The sequence below is a fragment of the Talaromyces amestolkiae genome, assembly GCF_001896365.1.
Source record: "Talaromyces amestolkiae strain CIB chromosome Unknown scaffold5.1, whole genome shotgun sequence".
NCBI lineage: Eukaryota > Fungi > Ascomycota > Eurotiomycetes > Eurotiales > Trichocomaceae > Talaromyces > Talaromyces amestolkiae.
This window is the reverse complement of record NW_024468041.1, coordinates 1,549,333-1,560,281: the sequence shown is the minus strand read 5'-3', so window position 1 is coordinate 1,560,281 and position 10,949 is coordinate 1,549,333. Positions and strand designations below refer to the sequence as shown.

The window sequence follows — 10,949 nt, the reverse complement described above, 5'->3', positions numbered from 1 at the left end:
CTTGAGAATGTAAGGGACTTGCGGGTTGATGGTTGAAAAACACAGAATCTGCGAGATATATGATCGGGGCATCATCCAGTCGATAGGTGAAAGAGAAGCATTTTGTGCGTTTGCGGACATTGTTGGTATCTCTCTAGGAATTAAAATCTGATCCAACTGAGTACTTTGAGCTAAAGCGGATCAAAAATTGTATCGATTAATAAGAGGGACTGTTACGGGTTTGCGCTAGCACGCAATGCAATGACCATAACTGTAGCGTGCCTCGTGACCGAGGGTCAAGGGTGTCAGCCTACAAGCCGTATAAGCTATAATCGGTCTTATAGCTATCGACACTGCAAGAATCAATGAGTCGCAGTGTTATAATACTTTGATAATTTGTAAATAATTCTTAAAGAAAAGTTCAAAAGGGTTTGGTAAATCACCTTGTAATTTTACGTGGCGTGATACAATCATACTAGGGAATTCAATGCCTCAAGTTAATGTAGTAGATAGCAGCCAGCTACAGCGAGTAGGTGAAATTTAACTAACTAACTAACTAATTAATTGATGTAGCATATTATTAAAATTTGAGTTCAGTTCATGTCCTAGCAAAGACTTAACAAATTTCAGGAATCACAGTACCAGACGCCACAGCTACTACAGTATCTAGTTTGATACGAATGATCTGGACTTATAACTTCTAGTGGCCGATGAAGTGAATAGGGTTTGAAGACGTTTGGAGATGCCAAGACATAGAGGTTTTAACCAGTGTTTGTGGCAATAAGAATGAGTAGATGGCCGGATGTGGGCTATGTCTAGGGTACTCTGACATATTCGTCGGCCAAAAGTACAACAATCTAAGAAACATAGAGAGTAGAGCAAAGATATAGCCGGAGTGTTCCATAACGCAATGATGGACGTAGCGGTACACAGCCTAAGCTAAAAGGTGGCTCAGGCCAATGCGAAGCATACCAGTTATAATGCCTATACCTAATTTGTATCAAACGCTATCGATAGTCGCGTCTTTGAGAATTGCGAATAGAGGCCGTTCTTAAATCAGCAGTCCTTGAATATATAGCGTCTTTTCTTTTCAAAATGAGTGCAATGACCAAAACAAGCAGATGCATGGAGCAACGTCGCGAATTTCCATTACTGAACTAAACACCGGGAACGGTGAAGTCGGGAAAATTTGGCCAGTCACCTAGTTTGCCGGGATCACCTCCGATCCGAACGAAGGAGCTTTTGGAAGGAGTAGGCCCATCGAGGATGAAAAGTTGAAACCAGCCAGGAGGAGAGGTCCACTGGTCCGGAGGGGCAGTAATTGTACATTGATTACCCTCGCAGCTAAAGGCTGGAAAGAGTGTGCGATGACCGAAGCTGTTTCCGTGCGTACTCGAGATGAGACCAATCAGGGAGATCTTCAGATTTGCAACATTACCAGCGGTCACTGTGATAGTATAGCTGCCTCCATATACCCAGTCAGTTTCAGTGATAGTATATGCTGGTCTTGTTGCTCCAGATAGCAGATACGGGGGGATAAAGACCTCCACCCGGTATTCTTCAGGGTGGGTAGCATCTTCTGGATCCGAGCCTGAGACTAGTACACGTCCATCAGGTAGAAGAATTGCTTCAGAGTGATAGAGCCGAGCAATGGTGGTATTCGCCATAACCGTCATACGCTGGTTGACTGGTTTTGCTGGATCGTATAAGACAGCATTAAAATTGGGATCAGTGGCAAGCCCGAAACCGGCGACGCCTTGGTGAGCACCATTCAAAATGAGAAACGTGCCATCCGGAAGAGGTGATATGCAAGTCATGACACGCTTCGAAGGCTGTTGAAATAAGTGTTAGTTACAATGAGCTGACTCGGGGAAAATTGGAAACTGACCATCCGTTCGATTGTCCAGTTCTGTCCTGGAACGTCGGGTTCGATGGATACACAGTTATCAATAGCATCGCCGCCATAAGGAGTCGAACCACCGCAGATTAGAACCCTGATAGGATCTGTGTATGGAGCATACTGAGGAAAGAACACCATGGTACCTTCTAGAGGATAAGTGCGTCCCCCGAGATCGTTATTGACTGCGCCCGGTATGTTTGGTAGCGTCCGGATAGTCTGGAACGTGGCCTCATCCAACAGCCGGGCCTCATTGTAATAGGCAGCCAGAATTGTTTTGGAAGGCATGACTCCCATAAATGGGTATAGATTGTTAGGGTCGGTGCGTTCCAGCCAATCCATATAGAGAGTGGGGCCAACTGTCGGTAGGATTTCGAGCGTAGGCACTGGCGGTCCGTTGGATCCTGTCTCACCACCAACAATAAGGATGGAGCCATTGGCCATTATCATACCAGAAGGATACCAACGACCATTCTGTAGTGAAAGTTCGGCCTGATTTTCCTGCCAGTCATTGACACTGGCATTCCCTGGGGAGCCATCCGGCCAGTAAAGTCGGATTCCTTCGGTGGAAACTCCCGACCATCCACCGACTGTAAGTTGTCTTCCGGCCTTATCAGGGAGAACAAGACCGGCGGAGCAGAAAATGTCGGTCTTTACGTGCATGGGCCTCCATGCGCTATTGAAATCATTCTCATAAAATAGATCCAGTTCGTAGGCACCAGTAGTGTTTGGCGGCCCAGTTCCCCATTTCTCCAAGAAAGTGACTTTGCCATTGATATTGACGGTCGTCATCAAAGGTACCACAACACCACCAATCAGAAACTGGTAAAGACCAGCGTTATTTCCTGTAGCATATGTCCACTCATACAGGGCAGTGTCGCCCTCCCACACATAGTAACTAAGGAGGTTTCCGGCACCACAATAGTGGATAGTATCACCGGTACAGAGAAGGTCACATTGCGAATCAGGGACGATCTGAACATCAGCGCCAATGTCGAAGGTATCGCCGCAGACTATGATTCATTAAAACCGATCGATCAATTTTGCTGAACAATAAAAACTTACAACACTGTTCACCATACTCCATACCGGCCGCCTGAAACCCGTACTCTTGACAACGGGAAAGACAGGTAGTCGCCGAGTTGTTTGTAGTGTAAGTAATCTGGTAAGGAAATGTTCGGGTGTTATTGACGTTGTCCCTAGAGAGTACCAGCTTTAGTCACAGTCCTAAGATGAGACTTGAAAGAAAAAAATGTGTGGACATACTGAAGACAACCCTTATACACCCAGGATCCAGGTAGATTGGTTGTTTGCACTGTAGGAGGTGGTAGAACTATTATAGTTGCGTTAGAATAGACACTGAGAAGATTAGGTCCTCCGCAGATTTCATTAGTATTCCCTGCACAGGTCATGGCGCACTGGGAATCAGAGCTTGCCAATGAAGCATTGTTCCGCACGTAGTCGTCACAAAAGCATTGGTCCGAATATTCCATTCCTGCCACAGTATACCCCAGGGATAAACATTGGTCAATGCAGGATTCGACGGTCATAGTAGAATTATCGTTTTCTTGGACAAGCATAGAACGCAAGCCACCAATATTGTCCACATAGCAACCCTGGTAGGCCCATCCACTCGGTAATCCAGTCGCACTCGTCGTAGCACTGGTGGTACTTGTGGAGATGACACTGGTACCCAGAGTTCCGCTTGTTGTTGTGCTAACCACTGCTGTTGTAGATGTGACAATAGAAGCAGCGGTGGTTGATGTCGATGGTGAAGTGTACTGGTAAAGGTTTAGACGATTAGGACCGCCACACTGTTCAGTTGCATTACCATTGCAAGCCATGGTGCATTGTGCATAACCATCAGTTGCAGTGGCCCCGCCATTGCGAATTTTGCTATCACAATAACATTCTCCAGAGTACTCAACACCCGCTAGTATATAGCCCGCAGCGAGACACGCGACCTCACAATTTTCTACGGTCATATTCGAGGGTCCACCTTGAACGATTCCCTCGTTCTGAAGTACCCGAGCACCTACGGAGTCGCTATAGCACCCCAGGGTAATCCAACCGACAAATGGTGTGGTAGTAGTTGCGCTGGCAGATAAAGATGTGCTTGATGTAACTGAGAGAGTGGCAGGKACAGTTGTAGAAGATGATGGAGGATCGGTAGTTGACGTACTGCTCGATGTAACTGGACTTAAAGAGCTCGTGGTAGCTGAATTGGTGATGGATGCCGTCGTAGACGACGATGAGACTACTGCGCTGGTTGAAACAGTTGTGCTTGTTGTTGGGATAGTGGCAGATGTAGACAGGGACGCTATAGATGCTGGTTGGGTACTGGAAGAGATTGGACTTGAACTTGTCGTGACAGTAGCTGAACCCAGTTGGTAGAGATCCAGCCTATTACTACCGCCGCAAAATTCGCTGTTGTTCCCAGAACAGGGATAAGAACAATCAGTCACTGGCTGATTGACGCTATCAACTGCAAGGGTATTCCCACAGTAGCATTCATCGTAGTACTCTACACCAAAATAATTGGCGCCATTGCAAAAAGCAGCACAGGCTTCTACTGTCATGTTGTTGCTATATGTGTATGTGCCAGAAAGACTGCGAGCAGCGGCCGTGTCATTGTAACAGCCCAGATATTTGTAGCCCGGTATCGTAGCTCCACCTGGAGTTACATAGTTGTTGTTCGTGTAGACAGATAGCCTATTTGGCCCACCACATGTTTCTGTGCTGTCTCCTCCACAAGGCATGTTGCAATCTGTCTCCGCAGCCTCTGTACCCGAACTGCCCAGAGTAGTGCCGCAAAAACACTGCGTTGTATATTCGGCTCCAAAATACTGATAGCCACTGCAGAATTTTGAACACTCTGAGAGTGTCATGTTATTATCGCTATTAGTCGCGGCCGACAAGGTTCTAGAGTTCACGTTATCGGTGTAGCAGCCAAGATAGCCATACGCTACTGGATTAGAACCACTCAGTATTGTGCAGGAACCAGTTAATGCGGTGTTTTTGAAACTATCGGAGTAGGGCCCAACAGAGACACCAAATTTGGATGTCGTAATCTGGTCAGGTGTCAGATCATAAGTCCCGATATACAAGCTGTAGGCCCCAATTGTTGCTGTATTTTCCATCGTCACATTAATAGTGGATAAACCTGGCACGACACAGCAGGATCGAGGTGTCTTCATCTCCACAGAAAGTGTTGCAGATTCCGACGTGGTTGTGTTGCGGACCTGCAATAAATGATATTAGAATCCATGCTGTCACGTCTGGAAAAGTATCACCTGTTCTTACCGCGGCCGTGATTGTCATTTTGTAATTTCCGTTACTGTCAGATGAGTTTGCGATGCAACTCTGAGGACTCTGAAACAAAATATTATCTTGGATTGGATATCCATCACCATTATTATTATATGTCACTGTTTTACCGCCCGCTGTGACCTGTACAATGAATGCCGAAATTGAAGTCGTCGCCGACAATGTTGAGGAAAAGCTATAGAACTGTTGATCGCTGTTATTAAGACCAGCCTCTTCAGGGCTTATGGGATACTTACAGTAAAAGAATCATCAAAGCCATTCGCCGTTCCAGCATACTGTGTGCTAATAACACAGGATCCACAAGTGGACGCGCCGTTGCGGTCAACATATACGAGCTGAACATTCGAAATAGTACCACTGAGGTCGGTTGTTCGGACACGGATGTCACCAGTAAATTGAAGCTGAGTTCCACCTGGCTGTATTGTCAATTGTAGGTTACTCGGTTTGACCTCATATGGAGCAATTGGGTCCGTGAGGAGAACCCCAGGCGGTACAACCTCGATCATTCGCTGGAGCATCACTTGACAGCGGGATTGAAAGTATGTCGGGTCGGCCATAAGACTGATTGTAGCGTTGTCATCCGCGGTAAATACCGATATGTCTGAGTCGTATGTATTCTTTATTGCCAAGGGCCCAGCCAGAGGATCTGAGGTGTTTCCACCGATATACTCAGAGGCGATCTTCTCATCAAATATTGTCGTGGAATCAAAGTGCTGGTAGTCATTGGGAACGGTCCCTGACTGAAGCACCTCAGGGAAGTTCCCAGCGTGAACACCACCGATAGTGTGACCGCAAGCTGTCAGGGCAATCATTTCCGACACATTGAATCCCATCCGCGAGAATTGCTGAATGAAAGTATACTGTGAATTTTGTGGTAACGGCACTCCTATCGGTCCAGCTGCAGTGGCATCCACGCGTCCTGTCCGAATCGGGATGATAGGGCCGTCGCAAACCCGGACGGATGCATATACACCCAATGCAATGATATCGGCCAGCGACGCGCGAGAAGAAAAAAATGGTGTGAAGGAAAGTAGAGTCGTATTAAATGCAGTTCCAATGTTCTCACCACCATCTCCTCCCAACTCATACTGCAAAGATGCATCTAAACCACCGACCCCAGTGAAGACGTTACCGGGAGCCATGTCGTGGAAAGCCGTGCGAAGCCATTCCGCTGAGGAAATCCTCGTCGGGCCTTGTGGTGAGAATGAGCATGGCGTGATAGCTGCAGAAAAGGCTCGCGCCTGGTAACCAGTATTCAGAAACATTATATCTTCTAACTCGTCAACCGAAGAGGGCCATGTTGGCAATCCTGAGGCAGATCTTAGGATCGACCAGGCCGCTGTGAGAAAGAGTAGCCACTCAGCCATCTTACCATTATCTGTAATTGTAGACAATGACAAAAATTGCTTTATGGTTGCGAGAATGAACTTTGCTTCGAATTAGTCCCATACCCAGGGCTTTTCTTTTAGATATAAAAGGCAAATGCCCCGCATACATTCGACCTGCATAAATATCCATCACAAGATCTGTATCGCGCCCAATCTGACTTTTGGCTTGCGGTAAGCCTAAGCGGGCCTCGTAAGAAGGGCGTAAATCCCCATCCCAACGCATTGCCCTGAATGCCCCATCGTGAACTTCCGGATTTCCGTTTTCCATTTAGCAGGAGGTTCGAGCTTAATGACAAATCTCACATGGTGCTGCAGCGTGGCATCAGCCGCATGGTTCAGATGACTCTAGTTGATTCCTAAGCGAGAAGTGAGAGACTGTCATTGATAATGTTTAAAACCTAACGAATGAAATACTCTTTTCAAATTTCAACCTTACGATAGGGACATCTCTTTCTCGACGGCAAAATAAACCCAGTTTACCTTGGGCTCTGGACCCACGCCCCTAGCCGATTACTCGTATTGTCAATGCTCGGTAATTCTCGGTAATGATGTGTTTTGACGTAATATTACCTAAGGTTTACAATACATCTAGACTTTGGTACCGAGTGAGACACAAGCCGCATCGCCCGATATGCAGGACAAGTCACTTAAGTGTGCATTAGTAGTCTGAGGTTGCAGATACAAGTTGCTGACTTGCAGATACGAATTGTTGACGTGTCCGAGGCTGAATTATGGGCTATAGCCATATTTGAGGTTATCGGATCTGAACATACGCAGATTATGAAAGTCAATGAGAAATAGTAGACTAAACACCCAATTCCAGAAGGACGCGAGCGAAGATAAGAAAACTCTATTGTCTATGAAATACGTTAACTAAATATTCTTCTGAATTCCGAAAACGCGTCTATCTTGATAGATGTGTCAAAGAAAGAGGGAATGTCAAGTCCTGCAGCCAATGTAACCGAGTGCACTCAGTAGTTGAACACCATTAGAGATGGATTTAACAGTAAAGGCAAAAGAGCATGCGATGCCAAAGTGACCGACATTGGAACAATAGCACCAACTTCCGTAATTGTCCAGCCGTGGGGTGCAAAACAGGCCAAGTAGATCATAGCAGGGAAGAATGGTAGCACAACAGCGTACATCCATTTGAAGCTCTTGAAGATTTTGGGGACTTCTTTGAAGAAGTTTGAATCATCTTTTTCCTTTGCCGTGGTGCCCCAAGACATGTTGATACCAAACATGTGAGATAGAATCGCTAGGCTCAGATGGAAGGAAAGTCCACCAAAGAAAATGGCGAACATGGGCATCCACATGAAATTCTCAACAAGGGACGACAGCAACGGCTTCTCTCCAAGGCGGTATCGAATCATGGCTAGGCAGACATTTCCGGCTGCGGAGAATACGACCAGCAAACTGAGAAAAACTACCGGGAAGAAAAGTATGTCAGCTTCATATTTCGCTGTATCCCGACAGGTGGACAATACCTTTCCATGACTCCATGTAGAACTTATCCAAGTAACCTTCAAACCAGCCGACGAGGAAGTAATTGAGCACAGTCAAGGGGAATCCAGAAGCTAAAGCATAGTACGATGAAATGTATCCTAAGATGGTAATCTTGGACGATAGTTGAAGGTTGGACCATAAGAAAGTCATGAACAGCTTGGTCAGGGGACCCCTATAAAACCATGTATGGACGGGGTTAAAGACTAATTCATTGCATCCATAGGCATATCTAGCAAGTAATTTAGCATCTTTTACCACTTGGAATTCGCACAGGCATCTTACTTTTCCCAACGTGACAGCTCGTCATATATTGTAAGAGAAACGCCTTCCTTAAACTCGTCATTATGATAGCTAGCCAAGCGAATTACGTTCCCTTGAATCTGGAGACGTAGCGCGATATCGAAGTCTTCTGATACATGGCTTTCGGACCAGAAACTGACGTATCCATCATCTGGCCGGCCGACGGATTGAACAGCTGCAACACTAACATTAAAAACTTATATCTGACAGTGATGGTTCTGCGAAACACATACCTTGCCATCGAAGAAAGGCATTGTGACCAACAAAGGGAGCAGTTTCACCACTCCCAACTGCAAAACGGATCGCTGAGTAGATAAGGTTGGTGAAGTAAGTGATACCGTTCTCGAAATAATCTTGTGAAACTTGCATCACGCTAGTAGAATGCTGGATAATGGCGACCTCGGGGCTCAAAAACATCTCGGCCGCACCGTAAAGAAGGCAGTCGGCGGGCTAAATAATTGTTACTGGGGCTCTTTTAAACCACTCTGAGCATTGTAACTTACTATTCGAGTATCTGAGTCGACTATCAAAATGAATTCTCCCACACGAATATCGCCACCAGCTCCACGGATGCGAGGGTCAGATTGGATAACGTGATTGAAAGCCTCCCGATAAATCAACTCTTCCTCCATAGGATCAACCATATCAGACTTTTCCAACGTTGGAGTCATACGCTGAATAAGCTCCATTTCTACTTTATTCGAGACATTCAAGGCAAAATTCATGTTGGAAGCTTTTTTGAATTTTCCCTTTCGAACGTAACCGTCCTCGTTGTTTTTAGGTCGGGCAACCCAGCCGATGTTGTTGTCATGATAGAAGTTGATTCGGTCATGCTTTTCTTCTTCCGAGAGCAAGGCAAAGCCATCGTCATTGATAAAGATGTTCGCAGTACCTGTTAATTGGGTTAAACGAAAATTACAACAAATAAGAGGAATTCTCTGACCTCCATGTGACTCATAGTGAGATATTGCTGTCTTCAAACTACTGATGGTAGGCTTGATAACACCTTCGAGCGACTCGGTATAGATGGGCATTTGAATGGTGACACGCGGCGGCGTAAAGCCGAGGGAATATGCCATTTTGAGGTCCGGGGCAATCGGAGAGTAGAAACGCGAATTACTTTTTAGCGTCTTGACTGGTCCGACCGCTTGGAAAATATCTGTGAAGATGACAATCATGAAAAATATACTGAACAAGAGGAAAAATGGTATCGTCGCCGTTAGTGCAAATCGCATTGCACCCCCATCAACCGAGTATTCCAAAAGCAGATTAGAGATGCCAAATCCAAGAAGGAGAATGACAAGAAGCATTCCAGCCATTCCAACAAAGATCGCACTAGTTACTGCCAGTGGCCGTTCTAGTGACTCCTTCGGGCGCTTGACTTCCTCATTTATCATTCTTCTGGGGGAAGCATCGCGAGATGTACCAGATTCGTCTGCTGCAGCTGGTGACTCTCTCGAATCGAGAGCCAGATGATATAATGAATCGCTGGGCGACGCCACGACTGATTCTCCGGGTGTCATCACGGGTAACGCCTGAAGGTTGAATGTTGGGATGGGACTTCCCCATATCTAGAATAGACTAAGTTAGAGTGGTGAATACTAGTTAAATTTGGCTTTTCCCCACATACCAAAGATAACAACTTGCTCTCTACATCGGCAGCGTGGTTGAGGATAGCATTCAGATCATCGTTCCAGACGAGAAGCTGGTGCTCTTCTCGTATCAACGCGGCATATTGGTACTTCTTGACCATATTTGAATGGGAACCGACAATATCAGCATATGAGTCAATGATCTGAACCTGGTAGCCATTGGGAAGAATCAATTCGGTCTGGCCAGGTGCAAGTTGTGATGTAATAATGCTCGTGGTCTCCGTCATCATGGTGAAAGCGATTGTGGCATTTATTCTCTGAACTGCTGCAAGTAGCACAGGATTAACATCCTCTGGTTCCGACATATAAGCACCTCTCGACCGGCGAAGAAAGATTCCGGTCGAACTATGTTGTGTATGCGTTGGCAAAGGAAGCCATTGGTACGCAGTCAATCGCACATGAAAAAACTTGATCATCTATAATCATCGGATTGGTCAATGTCGCTCACTCGCAATTCAATGCTCGTGTACTTACTGCCTTATATTTGGAAGCGTCGTCAATGCTATTGTTAACATACCGTCTATCAAAATAGCTTTGTCCACGACTTGATAGCCCCGATTCCGACACGGGCAACGAGTCTCTCTGGGACTCGGTTTCTGTGGGTGTACCATCTCCCTTTGATGTCCTATGTCCTCTAAAGGACCACCGACTAGGGAAGAGTGAAGACATGATTGTCAACGTTGGCTGTGAGGGTAAAGAGCTCGAAAAGTTTCAGGAACTCATGGGCTCCATCGTATGTATATGGGGGCTTGATATGATATGGGATCATATCTAGCAATCAGCACCCTTGTCAGATGCTGCTCCTTCAGCGCCAGCGAAATGACCCAACCTGCAGATTGATTCATGGATCACGCTCGCGTGGAGTCGGCTTGCAGAGAGACTACGACATTCCGACGCCAG

The 10,949-nt window shown here is 46.1% G+C and overlaps 1 protein-coding gene across 1 annotated transcript; it reads right to left on the bottom strand.

The window, feature by feature from the left end:
• Nucleotides 1-1,136: 1,136 nt before the first annotated feature.
• Nucleotides 1,137-10,279, bottom strand: BHQ10_003603 (uncharacterized protein; the record flags this gene model as incomplete). The annotated part of the gene is made up of 15 exons (XM_040875878.1): nt 1,137-1,811; nt 1,868-2,889; nt 2,942-3,075; nt 3,143-3,911; nt 3,952-4,279; nt 4,342-5,118; nt 5,180-5,386; nt 5,440-6,444; nt 7,644-8,017; nt 8,079-8,326; nt 8,380-8,572; nt 8,631-8,847; nt 8,901-9,289; nt 9,341-9,968; nt 10,028-10,279. The coding sequence occupies 15 exons, from the start codon at nt 10,277-10,279 to the stop codon at nt 1,137-1,139; spliced, it is 7,218 nt and encodes a 2,405-aa protein (XP_040732107.1).
• Between the last annotated feature and the right edge of the window lie 670 nt (nt 10,280-10,949).